At 40.6% G+C, this 16,984-nt stretch overlaps 2 protein-coding genes across 2 annotated transcripts; both read right to left on the reverse strand.

Moving 5' to 3' along the window:
* Positions 1-1,186, reverse strand: LOC118420558 (partitioning defective protein 6-like). Its single transcript, XM_035827414.1, has 2 exons — positions 959-1,186; positions 1-367 (listed from the first exon to the last, which is right to left on the reverse strand). The coding sequence occupies exons 1-2, from the start codon at positions 1,053-1,055 to the stop codon at positions 168-170; spliced, it is 297 nt and encodes a 98-aa protein (XP_035683307.1). The 5' UTR covers positions 1,056-1,186; the 3' UTR covers positions 1-167.
* Positions 1,187-2,950: 1,764 nt separating this feature from the next.
* LOC118420434 (serine/arginine repetitive matrix protein 1-like) lies at positions 2,951-16,546 on the reverse strand. Its single transcript, XM_035827228.1, has 6 exons — positions 16,073-16,546; positions 8,675-9,473; positions 6,281-6,410; positions 5,788-5,916; positions 4,106-5,266; positions 2,951-3,332 (listed from the first exon to the last, which is right to left on the reverse strand). Exons 1-6 carry the CDS (start codon positions 16,421-16,423, stop codon positions 2,951-2,953), a joined length of 2,952 nt encoding a protein of 983 aa, XP_035683121.1. The 5' UTR covers positions 16,424-16,546.
* Between the last annotated feature and the right edge of the window lie 438 nt (positions 16,547-16,984).

The raw sequence follows: 16,984 nt of genomic DNA on the forward strand, positions 1-16,984 counted from the left end.
AGAGAAATTTGCTGCTGGAATAGCATAGAATAGTTTGAAAAATTTTGGCTATCAGACATTTATTGCTAGATAAACATGTTTTGAGAAACAGTTGCTGTACATCCCTTTTAATGAGAACTTTTTACCAGCCCTTTTTGGCTACCACTAATAATAATGCTGAGAAAATGCTACCAGTCATTACGAGCCAGTAGGGGAAGAACACGTAGTACAAGTTTTTCTTTCGTTTCCGCCATCAGGTCATAGACGTCATCCAGGGTTATCGTGTTCACCGCCACCCCGTTGATTTCCAGAATCTCGTCACCGAGCCCCAGCAGCCCAGCGAACAGCTTGTCGGGGTATCCGTCGCTCAAGCGCGACACAAAAACGCCTGGAGGGCAAAAATGTATGAAGTATTAAGCACATTGTATGAATTTGAATGCCTTGAGGTGCCAGTTCATCATTCAATAAGTGTTTGTGGATATCAAACAAACAGGTTAGAACTAATAGAAGACTATTTCAATACACACATCAACACTAATTTATTCCCTAATATCTATTGAGAGCTGCCTTTTGATATGGAAGCTAAAACAATGAAGACTAAAAACAACCAAGCCTAGGAGGGCAGAATTGATTCATGGTATACATTCTTTTTCTTCAGGATTCAGTGTTTTGAAGGAGCCACACATGTACAGCTGGAAAATGAATTGGCTACGTAGTCTACACACTCTAAATGACATTTTGGCAGAACATATGATATGGTGTTTCTTGATCACTATGCGACCTTAGAGATTGGCCGATGTCTGTATACGGTCCTCTAGCCCTGTTTAGATAAGTACTAGGTAGATTTTCACATGAAAAATTGTTTCCATAACTCTGGTCACAAACCAACAGATGCTGGTAAAAAACATGACCCACTTTTGACTGGTAACAATAGTTTCTAGTCCCAAACATGTAACAATATCCTAGAGTCAAGTCTCACCATGATTGTACTTCTCGTTGCCCCGGGCGATGTAGAACCCAAACGGCCCGTGAGGAGGCTTGATGAGTTCAATGACCTGGGTGTTGTCAGGCATCATCTTCACCAGGCGACCAATCGTCCTGAAGTGCCCCGGGGAGGAGACTGAGCTTGTGTCCAGGTCCTGGTCACCCCTGGCACTGCTAGGCCTCTTGGGTGGGCTGGGAAATTTACTGAAAGGTCATGTAAAAAAACAAGCCATTTCAGTACAAAATTTTCTTACAAATAAGCTGACTTCATAACTCAGTGCACCAAACTTCACTTCACTTCTGTTTAGCCTCTGTAAAATTTGAATTCAGATATTGTAACAGTGGGGTTCTAGCGCTGCCAAACTGACCACGCCAACAGCTCTTGAGCTTTTGGTGATGTGGTTAGCACGTTGGATTTGTGATCCGGCTGCCCGGGTTCGGCGCGGGTTCGAATCCCGGGAGTCGGGGTGTTGTTTCTTTCTGTTCTTACTCGCCCCTCTGAATTTCTACAATATAATAGGTAAAAGAACAAAGAATATGTATCATCAAGATAGGAAGTATTACATGTATATAACTGCACAATGTTAATTTGGACAACTTGGCTGCCTGCAATGCCAGCAAAGCGAATTAATAAAATGCACAATGAAGCGTAGAAACAATTCAGCTCACAGAACAGTGCCACCCACAAGTTTCCTAAACCATGACTCTGAAACAACAATCAACTTTCTTTGCACTAAAAAGCCCCCTACCCTCCTAACCGTTACAGTGAAATGCTTTGACCTGTATTAACCCCTAACTCCTAACAAATATAGACCCAGTGTGCAATAAATACCTCAAAAAGTCAAGAGAGGTTGAGAACACAGGCAACAACACCTGGAGTTTGATACGTCCCATTGTTACAAAAATAGCCTAAATTACTATCCCAAGCAGCAGCATTCCTGCACAACTGTGCTACCAAAAGAATGTCCTACAAACAACATACAGTTCACCTTTCAGACAAAACACCTCAAACACAGCTTTTGATGTAAAGCATTGGCCATACAAAGGCTTACAACTGTCAGCTGTCCAAGTATGTACAACGAACAATACATGCATTACGCCACTACAGCAAGTACTAGTGGTAATATTCAGCACGCTAAAACACCAACGAAATGTCCTTTCATTAACATAATATACAAAGACCTACTAGTACTAGTAGATTTTAATTGAATTGAACTTGCAGCAATTTTCATTTTCTATCTTCTGTATTATATGTACTGCCAAAATGTGCACAGAATGGCTAGATACCACTGTAGTAGCCCATTCTGTGAACATTTCCACAATAACCAGTCAGTGTAGCAATAACTAATGGATGACGGAACACACAGTTTTCACAGCTGAGAACATTGTATACAATACACAACCAGATGGAACAAAGCTATTTCAAAGCTGTCAATCCCAAAGGTGTACCCACAGATTGAATTACCAGCACAAAGGCTTTGCAGGTAAATCAAAACAAATTGTGTCAGTAGCATTAAGAAAACCATGTCAATCATAATAAAGAATACACCCTATACTATGGGATACTTGTCTAGATTTAAACGTTTAAAATGTGTATATTTGCGAGATTGTGTGGCATAATTGGCAGTGATTTGGGCTCAGGTCCAAAGTTCAAAACCTGCCATATCAGCGATGTTTTGCCCTTGAGAAAGGCACTTAACACGACTTTCCTTACCTCACTCAGTACAAGTGAAAAATCAGTACCAAGCTTCTGTTTGGGCCGTCCCCCAGATAGGACATTAAATGGAGGTCCAGTGTTAGGGGAGAGTCACACCTCGAGCACGTTTAAGAACCCACCGCACTTATGGAAAAGAGTAGGGGACCTTCCCGGTGTGACTGGATCAAACCTTACAGTCTGGTCTCCGGGTTGACATCTTGCAAAGGCGATAGTCACCTGTTATGAAAATCCTTCCACAAATGTGGTAAAACTGAATAAACAAGACAAATCTTACCTTCCCGAAGAGACGCTGTCACTCTTGGCACTGCTGGGTCGGAGCCTTCTCCTGTCACTCGTTCTCGCTTTCGTGTCCCGGTGCAAGTCATCTTCCACCATGTACTGACGGGAACGGTCAATGTCCTTCTTTCGCCGGAAGCTCAGATTGGTCAAGGAACGAAGCGACGGAGTCTTCTTCAACGACATTAGGGACGGAGTCTTTTTCAGTTTGGCCTCGGGCTCGGCCGGCGAGTTTGGACGGTCAAGAGCCTGCATGCTGACCGCTCGCCGCAGGGAGTGAAACTTCTTCTTGGAAGCCTTTCCAAAGGATTGCATTCTGTCGAACAGCGAGGATCGGGAAGAACGCAGATCTTCATCTGGGAATCCTGTCAGATCCCTAAAAAAGTAGAGAACAAAGTGAATCAAAAGCAGAAAAAACAATAGATATTAAAAAACAGGGCTCGAAATACCACCTGCATATGCAGGTTTGTGCAGGTAAAATTGGAGCTGTGCAGTTATTTTTGGTGTCTACCTGCACCTAACCTGCACTGGTCCATATACTGGGTTTTACACATAAATGTCATATGATGTAGGTGTATGTGGATTCTTATTAGCTTCATTGACTGTTACCACCTATAAAGTATAGAAGAAAAAATAGCAAATGTATTTTAGTATGATCCTTACTTCTTAAATTCAGAGTGGTGCAGGTAAAATTTGTCTGGTGCTGGTTATTTTCAGTGTTACCTGCAGGTATTCAGAAAAAAGTATTTGGAGCCCTGCTATTAGTAAACACTGTACATTCACCACTTGAACTTACGGATTACAAAATTATGTGCATTGATTTGGGTCTGCTTTCCCACAGAAAGATTTTATGCACTGTAAGGTTATGTTTTCATTATATGGATGACATCCGTGCCTGCATCAATTTTTTTCTAAAGAAAAAAAAGTTTTGAATTGTATTGTAAAATGAGAAACTGCATGCCACAGATTGCAATCAGATATTGGAAAACGTACATGTTTTGTATGCTAACGTCATAGCTAGAATGTCACTGTCAATTCCACGGTCAAAGAAGAAGATGTGCAACTATAAAAATGAAAAATCTATTGTTTGGAGGATCCTAGAGGATGTGATCCGTATAATTAAATCATCATGGCCTAACATTTGTTTACCTTGTGTTCCCTCTCTTCTTCTCCTTAGGTTTAGCAATAGATTCTATCCCAACATCCACCTCTTCCACAACACAGGGGTTACTTGAGGACGATGACCCTGCCGACTTTGCTGACTCAGGTCGTTCCGTCCCTCTCCTCTGCTTCCTTGTCTTATCGACAGTGGCATACTCTGGTTCTGATGTCTTCAAGGAATCTGGTGAGACCCCAACATAACTTGTTCTGAGCAGTTTGTCATCTTGTGCTCTCCCTTCTCTTAAACTTTGTAGTCCTGACGGTTGTCTTGAATTTCTACTATTTCTACCATTGTTAAGATCAACCGTTCTGTAAGCATCTTCAATACCAATGTTTGGAGGAGAAACTGAAGAACTTCTGTAAGTACCATTGACATCGGGGGATTTCCTACGCGGGCGCGGGTCGGATTCTTGATGTCGCTCCATTCCTTTATTGTCTGGCCTTTGATTGGCTGGGCTTTGCTTTGAGGAGGGGTTATATCGGTCAGTTCTACTGGACTGTCTCGGGGCTCTCCCGTGTGACGACAGACTCCCGTTGGACATTGTGCTGTCAGATTGGCTTGACGAGTGCACCTGAACTTGAACATTTTGATGGCTGTGATTCCTTGGGGAAGGAGAATTCTGATATCTTTCAGGTGGAGAATTGTAACTTGTTGGAGACTGACTATTGTGTTTTCTTGGAGACGGTGTATCCTGACGTTCTGAACCTTCGGGGCTACTACCGATGTACGTATCTGGCAATATGAAATTGTCTGTTTGAATGATCTCCTCATGGATCAACGCACCGTTCCTTTCCGACCAGGGACTTGGCGAACGGTTGCCATGGGAACCGTTCCGTTTCCTGTTCCTCTTGTTTTCTCTATTCGTGACACGTACGTCCCCCTCCGTGGCCAGCGCACCCAAAGGTCCCTCCACAACTCCATTCTGAACATCTCCATCAGAACTCACTCCCACATCATCCATGAATCGTACGCGGGCTGTCTCGCCGTTCCGCTGGCTCTTACGGGAAGTCCTGTGGTTATTTCCAGGCGGATAGTTTTCACGGTCGCTGCCGTGACCAGATTTGCCAAGATGGCCGCTGTTCCCGTTTTGTAGAATACCATTCTTGGGACGAGCACCCTGTTGTAAGTAGCTATCAATGCCATGTGGACTGGAAAGAGCAAACACGAAACATGTCAATCAAATATTTTATCATAATAATGAGGGAAACTGAAGAATCACGGACAATACAGGTCATACTATGTAAACTATGTAAAGATGGTTCACTTTTTGTTTTGTTGAATAAGTTTTGAATTATGAAAAAATAAATGATAAGAGAAGTGAAGTCTAAAGCACATACCCAGGGATAAACAAGTCCACTAGCCCTATTGTCCCGGGCAAGTGAAAGTGATGGTCGGGCAAGTACATGTCCTATCCCACTTGCCCGACGGGCAAGTAAGATTTTTCAATGAGTGAGATTTTTTTTATACTTGCCACTTTTCAGTCAGGGCATCAAGCATTGGTCAACAAAGAAAAATAGAGCCAATAACAAGAATTCCATCGATGAAAGTAAAAATACATGTCATTTATTAAATTTTGGGCAAGTGGAAAGTTGGTTCGGGCAAGTAAATTTTCTATGTACTTGCCCGATAGGACAAGTGAATTTTAAAAAACTTGTCCAACCCTGCATACCTGTCTTTGGGACTGGTTACAACAGGACGGATTGAGTGGTCAGCTTTCAGTGGCGTTGCCTTTGACCGTGCTTGCTGTAGCAGCCGTAGTGCCTCTCTGTGATTGGCTGAGAGTGGACGCTCTCGAACCCTACGAGCAAACGTAAACAAGACGCTGGTTGTTTTCAAGATCAAGACAACACATTTCACAATTCATTACTGTCTGTAAGTTGTAGTAAACCAAATCACATGATTTTGTTATAACAACAGGGGCCAGTTCATTTCAGAAATTTACACATTATTCAACATTATTCAACTTTTTTTCAAAATTAAAGATTCACACAAGTCTCTGACCTTGTCCCATGATCTTGCGAGACTAGGTCATTCCTTGATCATGATGTACTGAGCAGATCTCGAAAATATGGAGGTATGTGTTTTACATGTTTTCACGAGTCATTGATCAAAGAATATTCTATAATAGCACATGAGAGGTTAATAAAGATAAAAACACGCACCTCTGATTGCCTCTGTGCCTTGTGGACGGATCAGAATCATCTGGTGAGGACGCTGCAGTACTCCTCTGAACTGCTGGGCGGTGTGGACGGGAGATACCGGAGTCTGCATCGCTGTCTGCAGTGTGATAACCTACGATGGATACAAAAAGATAAACTGTGATGAAATAGTGGTTTTCTGGGGGGTCTCTAAGCTAGGGAATACGGGTGCAGTACTGGTGCTGCACAAGTGGAGTACAGGTGGTATACAGGTGCTGTATGTGTGCTGTACGGTTGCTATACAGCTGCTGTACAGGTGCTATACAGGTACTGTACCGTAGCCTGTACGGGCGCTGTACAGGTGCTATATGGTTCCTAAACTTTTAGCATGCACCATCTTACCCTTGGGGACAGATCCAACCATCATTATAAGTGGACATTTTAGATTGACCACTGACCTTACCAGGGTACAGGTGGCATGTGCCCTTATCAAATATGACATTCCCAAAGGTATTTCACATTCATGTAGTTTGTATTCCAATAGTCGTACAAAGGCTCCTGACCTAAGATATAAGACACAGATATACAACTTACAAGTTCACATACATGTATCATCAAATCATGGCATATTGTCTTGTCACTACAGTAAAGAAGATGACTAGAAATTAACATGAGCAAAAACTCTAAGAATCAAGATATATGATAATACAGCCGCTTACAATATAGGGCATGAAATGTCTTCTACCCTAGGTTCTTACCTAAATCCCCATAAGTACATTACTACATGCAGACAACAAAGGATTCTATGTGCTCTATACACACATATTATGCATATAATCCTCTGCCAAAGCATAACACATTCCCAGGGTTTAACTTTGTCAGATTTGACCCACCACGTAGCGTAAAACTCTTAGTAATACTCAGGCAACAGCAGAAACCACTAGGTTTGGTCTTCAGCCTCTTTCTTGTAGGCATCCTTTGCTAGAGCAGTCATATACAGCATTAGAAACCATCCAAATAATCCAGTATCCAATTGAAAGATGAATATGAAATGGCCTTGACGTGAAAATCTGTCGCACAGCTCTAGTGTATGAGGTTCTACCATCCGGTGGGTAGGCGGTGACGGAAGTTGGTGTTCTCCAAAGCTGAGTTATTGTGTTTGGAATGTTGTGAAACAGAATCAATACTCCCCACCACTTGACGTGACAGCTGGTAAAACTGTGTGGAGGGTGCCGTTTTGTAGCCAATGGCAAACTTTCCAAACAAAGTGTAAGTTGGGTCCTACTGTTACATGTGCCAAATGTTTTAGAAACACTTGTTATTGTGTTTTTAGACAGTAGGTAAAAGTATTGCCTGACTTGGATGTATATATATATATGGATTGTGCAAAATATTTACATGGGCCAAATACATGTACAGTACATTACATTTACAAGACAAACTCTTAAATGTATGTATCATAGAACCTGAACAGTCAAAACATTCAAAGAAAGTCAAGTTTATCAATTTTCAACATCATAAGAATCATATCATAAACTATGACATTGGACAGCGACATTCAAAGTGTACAAATACGACACCACTGCTTGAGTCATCAGCCATTTTGTCAGCCACTGCAGTTTTGATATTTACCAATGCTGGAACAATTAAGAATTATAGTACTGTTGCAAATGTCAATCTCAATGGAGATTTTAGATTTAGAATATTTGCAGTTTTGTTGCCAAATTTCTACAAAACATTTAAGTCATGCTATTACTAGTAGGTACTGTGAGTTGAGAACATTTCAATGGTCCAGGAATATAAATGATTGTTTCCACAGATATGTATCTGATGCCCTCAGGAAGACTAAATATAACTTAAGAGCTTCATTACATTGTTTCTAAGCAATGAGAGTATGTACACAATGTGCCCTGACATTAGTCTTTGATTAGATTATCATGCCACAAGCTTAACAAATATTGTCAATGGGGTCAGCAAATCACCTTCAATCTATAGCATATGGCTTCTTATTTAACAACAAACTTTCCTTACAGCAAACTGTTGTTGGATAAAACTCTGTATCCTATGTCACACTACAGATACAGTATTTAGGAATTTTAGGTGCATAAATATTGTGGTAAAATGGTATGTCCAAAGGCCAAAGGTTAACTTTAAGAAATAACACATTCACTGCTAGTGGTACTAAAATAGAACCTCTAAAAACAGTGCTATAAAGGCCTTCTGAAGAATATCTCATCATATAAAGATACTCTGAGGTGTGCATACCTTGGGGGTTACTGATGCTGCTTTACCGGTAGATCTCTTTCAATTCACCACTTTTTTAATTTGGTGCTCTTAGCGTACCTGGCAAATTTATGAGAGCTAACATTCTACTAAATAATAAATGTATGTTAGAAAAGGGGTTTGAATGAGACCTACCTCTGTGATAATGGTACGGTTCCGACCCATTGGACAGTCCCTCTGACGACTGTTCAGTTGGACCTTGTCCTGACTGTAGAGAGACAGAGTCCATGTCTACTGCACTGTCATGGTGGGAGTCAGGACTCCTGGTCCGGGCTAGTCTTAGCTGCTGCAAGTCTGCCGCTGGCACCTGTGTCTGTGGCAAGTGATATCCTCTGGCTGGCAAGTCGCTGGAGCTTGCACTCTGTCTCACACCGTGGGAGGGTCTTTGGTTCGGACTCGGAGTCTGTCTTGGCGAGAGAGAATTTCCTGCAGTTCTCAATTCCGGAGTTGACGTTAGTTCCCTCCGTTCTGAAAAAGGGTCCGACTCAGATCTTCCTCTACTCGCCATCAGGTTCTCGCGACTTCTGGACAAGCACTTTGGAGGAAACGGTTGCCTGGACAGCAATTCCTGCATGTTCTGCTTGTTCTTTTCCAGTCGTTCCTTCAACGACATGCGGCTCTCGTCGCTCCCCCGACTGGAGTAGCTCTCCGCGACGCTGTGCCCACTGTCGGACCGAGCGAGCGATCCCGCTCTCCTCCTCCCCCTACTGTCTGTTTCAGTCCCATGATTCAACTCTGACCTTGGGGATGTGACCTCCGACCTTGGTGATACTGGACTTTCCCCTATTGATGATCTGTCATGCTTTTCAAACAGCGCTGGGTTCTTTTTTCTCAGGTCGTCATAAAATCTGGACAATAGTCTGGAGGGCTGGTGACCGGAGGGTGACGGGGGCTCCTCTCTGTGATTGGTGGAAATGCCACTCTGCTGCGTTTGCTGAAAAAATACAGTCGTTATTACAAGCTATCATGCTGAATGCAAGTTTCTATGTATCTATAGCTAACAGACTACAAATTGCAGTCAAAGACTTTTATTTCTAACACTGTCAAGATAGGTAAATTATCATTATAAAGAAATTTAACGATTGAACAAAAGTTATATGCTATTCTTCTAGAGTCCAGGTTTCTAAACTACATTTGTAATAGGTGCAAAATATCATCTAGTTGTTGTACATTATAAAAATGGTTCATTTCTCAAAAATATATTTTTATGATTACCCGGTATTTCAATGATCCTTTGATTAAAGCAGAGCCCTGGTGACTTGTAATTATGTGTTGCAGAATGACTATACACATGACTACCTATGCATACACCACAGTAAGGACACAGGGTCAACCTAATACTTTACCCAAACAACTGCTCTTCTGTTACTCTACAAAAAAACGCAGTCAACTGAGCATAAATTTCACACCAATACCGTAGTCTCATGCTAATCAACAAATTTTCCAGACTCTAACAATCCTGAAAAGCTCTTAGAATCCGAAAAGAATTACTTTGATTCTGTTACAAAGCCTGAAAGACAGCGCACAGGAAGATTTGTAGACAGAAGTCGGTGCTGAGGTCAGCGAAGTTTGTATAGTCTAACTGTGACGCACATGGGTGGTAATCCTGGCACAATAGAGGGTAAAGTGCCATAGCATGTATGATCCTGTAGACTTGGGATTAGGGAGAATGTTTGGCCGTGTATTTGTCCAACTTTCTGTGGCAACTCGCAAATACAAAATCACAAAACCAGATTTAAGTAGTCTGTCTTAATTCCTTCACCCTATTGGCTAGTCTATTCTAGGCTTTTTTGTTTGCTCGGCTCTACTTTCAAGGACACCAATAATAAATCATTACTGAACCTCCCCCTTATCAAACCCACATACAGGATTGCAAGCTCGAAATATCTGTACTTTGGACAGTGATGCAAGCTTTTTCATAGGCACACCCTGGCTCTCCTGCAGGCTACTGAAATCATTGACACGTGTTATCACAACATTACAACAGAAATTCAACACTGTTTGCAACTTTAAATTAAAAGAGGGACGAGACAAGATCGTCTGTAACAATAGTGGGCTGGGTATGAGAAAATATATTTTGGAGGAATAGAAACTGTCATGTATAACAAATCTGTAAGCTGCAATTTGCCTACTAGAATATATATTTAGTACTTTAGTTCTAGGTCTGTAAACAAAACACATATACAAAACTCTGAAAAAAGGCCATGTGTTCAATAGGCTTTCTTTGTGTCCATACTACTACTAGTATTGGAAAGACCAGTAAGTTTTAATGTGGGGGCTAACATTATGCATTAAACTGTTAAAAAATACTCTAATTACTACATACCAGGACACCTAGGTCCTAGCCTGTTACCTAGTAGTATATTTACAACTAGCGGTAGTTACACAGGTGGGTTGTTTGTTGCCATGGGTTACCAGGTAAGTGACGATGGGAATGGAGAGGTACAATTACCATGGAATGTCCACAACAGTGTGGCTCTCACCGCGCACACAACAGAGGTCGTATTGTCTGATAGTAGCCAGGCAGTACAGGGTTAGACAAGTTTTCAAAAATTCACTTGTCCTATCGGGCAAGTATATAAAAGATTTACTTGCCCGAACCAAATTTTCACTTGCCCGAAATTTAAATTACATTTTTCTATGTATTTTCACTTTGTTTACCTCACTGACGAGAAAGTTTTGGCCCTATCATCCAGAATCAATGTTTCTACAGGCTTAAAAATGACATGGTCACTATAGGTAGGCATTCAGCCCTGTGCTGTCACAGTCAGTGGTAATTTGAGCGGGTCACATCTGGAAATTCTTACTTGCCCCCGACGGGCAAGTGGGGAAGCACTTCTGCTTGCCCGAACAGCACTTTTACTTGTCCGGAACAATCGGGCTAATGGACTTGTTTATCCCTGCAGTACATACAGGTGGTTTTAGGGTACAAGTGTATCTGTGTGCTATACATGTGTACATACATGATTATTGGTGAAGATAATAAATGCTGATATACAGTGGTATCCATAGTGAAATATCGGAAATCAATTTTAATTTATACCTTGGTTTCACCATGCATTTATGAAGCTTTGTATGATACAGGGCTAAAATACCACCTGTATATGCATGTTTGTGCAGGTAAAATTGGAGTTGTGCAGGTATTTCTGTTGTCTACCTGCACCTAACCTGCACTGGTTCATGTACTGGGTTTTATGTATAATGTCATATGACGTAGGTGTATGTGGATTGTTATTTAGGGCACTAACTGTTACCACCTATAAAGTATAGAAGAAAAAATAGCAATGGTTCAAATTCAGAGTGGTGCAGGTAAAATTTGTCTGGTGCAGGTAATTTTCAGTGTTACCTGCAGAAAAAAGTACTTCGAGCCCTGTATGATATGAATATTGCCATTTGTATAATGTCTACTATCAAGTTTCTGCAACTTTTAGTAATACCCTCTTGTAAAGCATTCTCTGGACCAGTATACTAGTACTGCAGTTACAACAAGCTGTTCCACCACACAATTACTTCATATACCCAAATTCTATTTTCTGATTAGATCAGTAAAACCGACCAATGGGGAGCCAGAACCCAGAAACACGACCTGAACCCTTTAGAGACAAGTTGGTTAGGGAACCAGCCAGGCAGAACATAAGCCTTTTGGTAACCCTTTCTGATTTCCTGGTGGTAAGATCAAGTTTCAAATCAAATTCAAAAGATGAATTAGTGCATTACCAGTAGCAGAATTACAGTGGGTGGTTAGAATAAAGCATGCAGTTACAGGAGAAGCATGTCTGGTGTTAAAAGCTTTCACAGACTGAAGTTTCACAGTTGTTTCACACTTACTTTGCCATGAAATCTGCACTTAGACAAGGGTCTCAACTGCTGCTAAGTACTACAAGTACACATACAAGCATATGGTACACTAAGTCACTGAATGAACATCATACCTGCAAAATACAAGCTATTCTATAGCAAGTCATGTGTATATTGAATCATTTATATGGGTGGTTCATAATGGGTAGTCTGGCAATGAAACTTTTAATTAACTGCATAAATGTTGAAGCATTATTTATGGTACTATTTGTTGAACTCTTAAAACAAAATGATATCAAGGCAGTGATATTTTATTTGGAATGTTTAGTATGTAAAAATGTGAGAGTGTCAAAAAAGGTCATGCTAACCTGGAGAGACAGCTCTGTTAGTGTTACTAATTATGCGTGTAGAATTAAGAAAAGCTATCCACCCCCTGACCTGGTCATTAGGGCACTTGGTTTAGTCTTCTGTTTTTTGTGAAAGTAACGTCTAACTTTGCTGTACAAGTGATTTTTTTCTCAATCTCCCAGATGTTTGTACATCTAACAGTTTTAGACAAGATCACCACATAATACTTTTCATAGGCAACATCTTCAAAACATTAGTGAGATAATGTGAGATTAAGTACATGCTTGTCTGAGTTAATGATGACAAATAACATGTATGATCTATTCCAAAAGTGACCAAACCAGTCTGTCAACTTCTGCACTATGCAGGCTGTCTTTTTACAACAATCCTTAGCCTTATCATCCTAGTAGCATTGAATGAGTTTATTGCTCAACAATCGCACAGGGTACAATGTATGGCAACCAAAAACAACTATAGCTATACAGACAGTAGTACTAAGAGGCTACATACAAAACAATAACAAAGCATTATCGATAACAGTACAGTTATGTATGAGTAATCTGGTCTCGCATTTGGAATACATTATGAAGAAACTGGCCTACGAAGACGGATATATGAGTTGGACATGACAGCAATATATTGAAAATATCGTTTTCTGCACCAGTAACAGAGATGTGTGTTTTGGTTCTAATATTCTTAAACATTTATGTCTCTCTCTCTTTACTGTTGGTAGGACATGAAACAAGAAGAACTTAACGTACTTGAAACAGAGATTTCTCTGTTCCCCTACGATATCCTGCAAACCATTCTGAATACTTCTTCATGTGTGACTGGAGAATAAAACTACAATCTAATGAACAAAAGAAACCGGCTATTGCTCCAAAACAAATATCACTGTCTTTCATAGTACAGAATGATATTTTTGTATCCAATTGAACATGTATTCTTGCATTTCATACATCATCATTTCAGATGGCAAAATTTAGATTGCTAACGTTATATGTTAAATTTTCTGCTGGTCTTGCATACTGTAAATGCATTTAAGTTTGCAGGGATTTAATTTCGCGGTAGCGGGAAAAAGGACTTTTCGCGGTGGTTTTAATTTCGCGGTAACACCATCACTGCAGTCTAATCAATGAGCTTTTATATGGTCTAATACCATAGAAAAATGTTCGCGGTGGTTTTAAGTTCGCGGTGAAGTGGTTGCCGCGAAAACCGCGAACATTAATCCACCGCGAACATTTCTGCATTTACAGTAGTTGCAGACCTTGAATTTGAAGACTTGGCTATAGTCCCAGGCACATTCTAACAGCTTTACTCTTAAAATGTCAGCTTCAACTATTTGGCTCTCAAAGTTCAAACCCTTGAAGACTTTTCCAGATGTTACATCTCCTTAATAGGCCAAGTAAGACAAATTAAACCAAACATATACCTCAGACAAGTCGACTTGTATATTAAACATGTCTGGAAGTACATTCCTTCACATAATTTCATACACAACAGTCTGACAATTTTATGCATTGACCAGCACATATTTCTGGATCAAGGTTGGACAAGTTTTCTAAAATTCACTTGTAAATTCATGGGCAAGCACATAAAAAATTTTACTCGTCTGAACCAAATTTTACCCAAAAGTCAAATGTCACTTTTATAATATGCATTTTAACTTCCAGTAATGGAATTCTTATTGTTTCCATTTTTCTATGTTGACCATTATCATGACTGTAAAAAGTATGAAGTATATAAAAATCTCACTACTTGAAGTAAGTGTAAAAATCTTATTTGCCCGATCTGCACTTTCACTTGCCCTGGACTGTACAATAGCTAGTACAAGTAGTACTAACATGCTGGGTCAAAACATTCCTATGTATGAGTATGAATTTGAGAGTAAAATGTGCTTCCTGCTTTTTATTGAACACACTGAGGATGATTCACAGCATCTATTATTATGGTAAGGTATGAGTCATGGGTTTTGAAGAGAGGTCAAATATTTTGAGGTCAAGATGGCTAAGATCTATGCATATCCAAAACGGGTATATAGTACAGCTATATACTATAATATAGTGTGAAAATCTAATCATTTAGCAAAACTGCTACACATTGTAACTACATGGTATACTGTAGTGGGGTCCGTTTACAGTTGAGTTGCAGTGTAAGTTGGTAACATTTTTGTAAAACTACACAACAGAAAACTGTACAACAATTACAACAGCATTACAGCTGACTTAATTCACAGTGTCAGATGTCAGGTCACAAGTTACAGTACAGGCATTCCACCTTCCCCAGTATAAACATGACCGTTTATTTACCCAAGTTACAACTGCTTAGTTCACATAGCGGTGTGTAGACACAAAGGTAATACACGTACAAATCACTCCGCATGTCGCAATCCAACGCTTTTTACCGTTGATGAATTGACGAAAAGGTCCTTTGAATGTAGTCGTCGAAACACGTTGGGACCCTATAAGCTTTGTTTCAAACATACTTCATTTGCATGGAAGTTTGACAAGACTAACGTGTGTGAAAACACACCTGTCAACAAAACAATAGACTTCCTCGGTTAACCATATTTGAACACGTTGGGCGGAAAACGACACACGTCACGTTTACGTGCAGTAATGTTCGAAAGTTCCTGACAGACATCTATACCCTTAAATCCAGTAGGAAGAAGACAGAAAAAATACATGATTTAAGAAGAAAACGGAAGAGGAGTGTTTCTTTTATCAATCCACAAGTAACACTACACCGAACAATTGTCCTCAGACCATTGACAAATCGTCAACTAGTGAACACAAAAGAATGTAACTGCTGACAACCTCATTCATGGTCTTTGCAGGTGAAAGACAAGCGTTTTAGTGTCTGTTGAGACAAAGTGTTGACATGTACTTTAGCTGAGGCATCTTTGATTTTAATTTTTTGTTTAAGAGAGTACATTTTGATGGGTTTGTGATCTTACCTAACTCACTTGTACCAATACTATTTTGTTCATCTGTTGAATAGATTCTGGCCTGTTTTTAAATTCACATTTATGATTCAGGATAATAACTGCTTATTCTTCTCAATCATAACCAGCCTCGCATTCATGCTCTCCAAGACCATGGTTAAGACTTGCTACTTTTGTGCACATTGTATGTAATAAATCAAAATTCAACAAAATTGCCTTGAAAACAACTTGATGTCACACGTCATTAATGCTGGCACTCATATTAAGGTTGCTTCTGAACGTTCAAACTTGGTACTCAACAATTTAAATTCTAATGGCATAATTCTATGATTAATCAGTTTTATTTGCTTTTTATGCAAAAACGTACCTACAGAGTCTACTCAACGTGGTTTTACACGTTTCCTCTTACTCGGAAGCCAACATTTATTTGTAGAAAGTCTCACCTGAGTTCCGTTCCGTCTTGACACTTCCTCGCTGTTCCCGCCGACTCTAGCACCTAAAGACGATCCTACATCATCTTGGGACGGAAGTGGCTTGCTAAGGAAGACATCAGCGTCTACAGAAGAGACTGGTGGAGGCGACAAGACGTGTCCGAAGGAGTTACTGAGTCTCTGCGGTCGGAAGGAGTCGTTAGTCGAGGACGTTTCCCCGCCGCTGCCCTCCCCATCCACCGCCGGGCCGCCCAGCTCCAGCCCCAGGCTGAAGATGATGTCCTCGAGGCTCGGTTCATCCTCGAGGTCCTCCCGGGACGGTCCCGGAGGCAGCCCGCTGTGTGGAGACCGGAGCACGGCCATGAAATCCGGGCAAGATCGGCGGTTTTTCTGTCTCCTCGCTAGCCCCGTACAAACGCTGTTTACACCATGGCAGGTTTATGGTTGATTGAGTTTCAAAATCCCAGCAGGGAGGTCAAAGGGCACGGAGTCACGTGATGCCCATGGATCAAGCTCTTCTCTGTCCATCTAAAGCAAGGACGTATATAATCTCCTTGATCTATATGAACTTTGAAATACCTAGTAATAGATAAAATTAGTATAATCAATCACTTTTGCTTAACCATGGAAAAAAATATTTTAATGTTTGACATGAATGAATAGTTTTACTTAAAAGTAATGTGTTGGTTCGCTCTTCTCCAGAGATGGAAAAAAATCAAAAGTAAGGGTCCTCTTCCAAAGAATAGATGTGGAAATCCAGCGTTTGGCAGGTAAAACTCAGGATATCTGTTACTCTGGTTTTATGTTGTGCAAAATAAAGTCAATTTGATGGACCTGCCACCTGAAACTGCCACCCAAAACCCAATACAACTATCGTTCAGCATCCGCATCCCGTCATCCTGAGTTGAAGGAAAACGGTGTCAG

Source organism: Branchiostoma floridae, chromosome 8 (assembly GCF_000003815.2).
Source record: "Branchiostoma floridae strain S238N-H82 chromosome 8, Bfl_VNyyK, whole genome shotgun sequence".
Lineage (NCBI taxonomy): Eukaryota > Metazoa > Chordata > Leptocardii > Amphioxiformes > Branchiostomatidae > Branchiostoma > Branchiostoma floridae.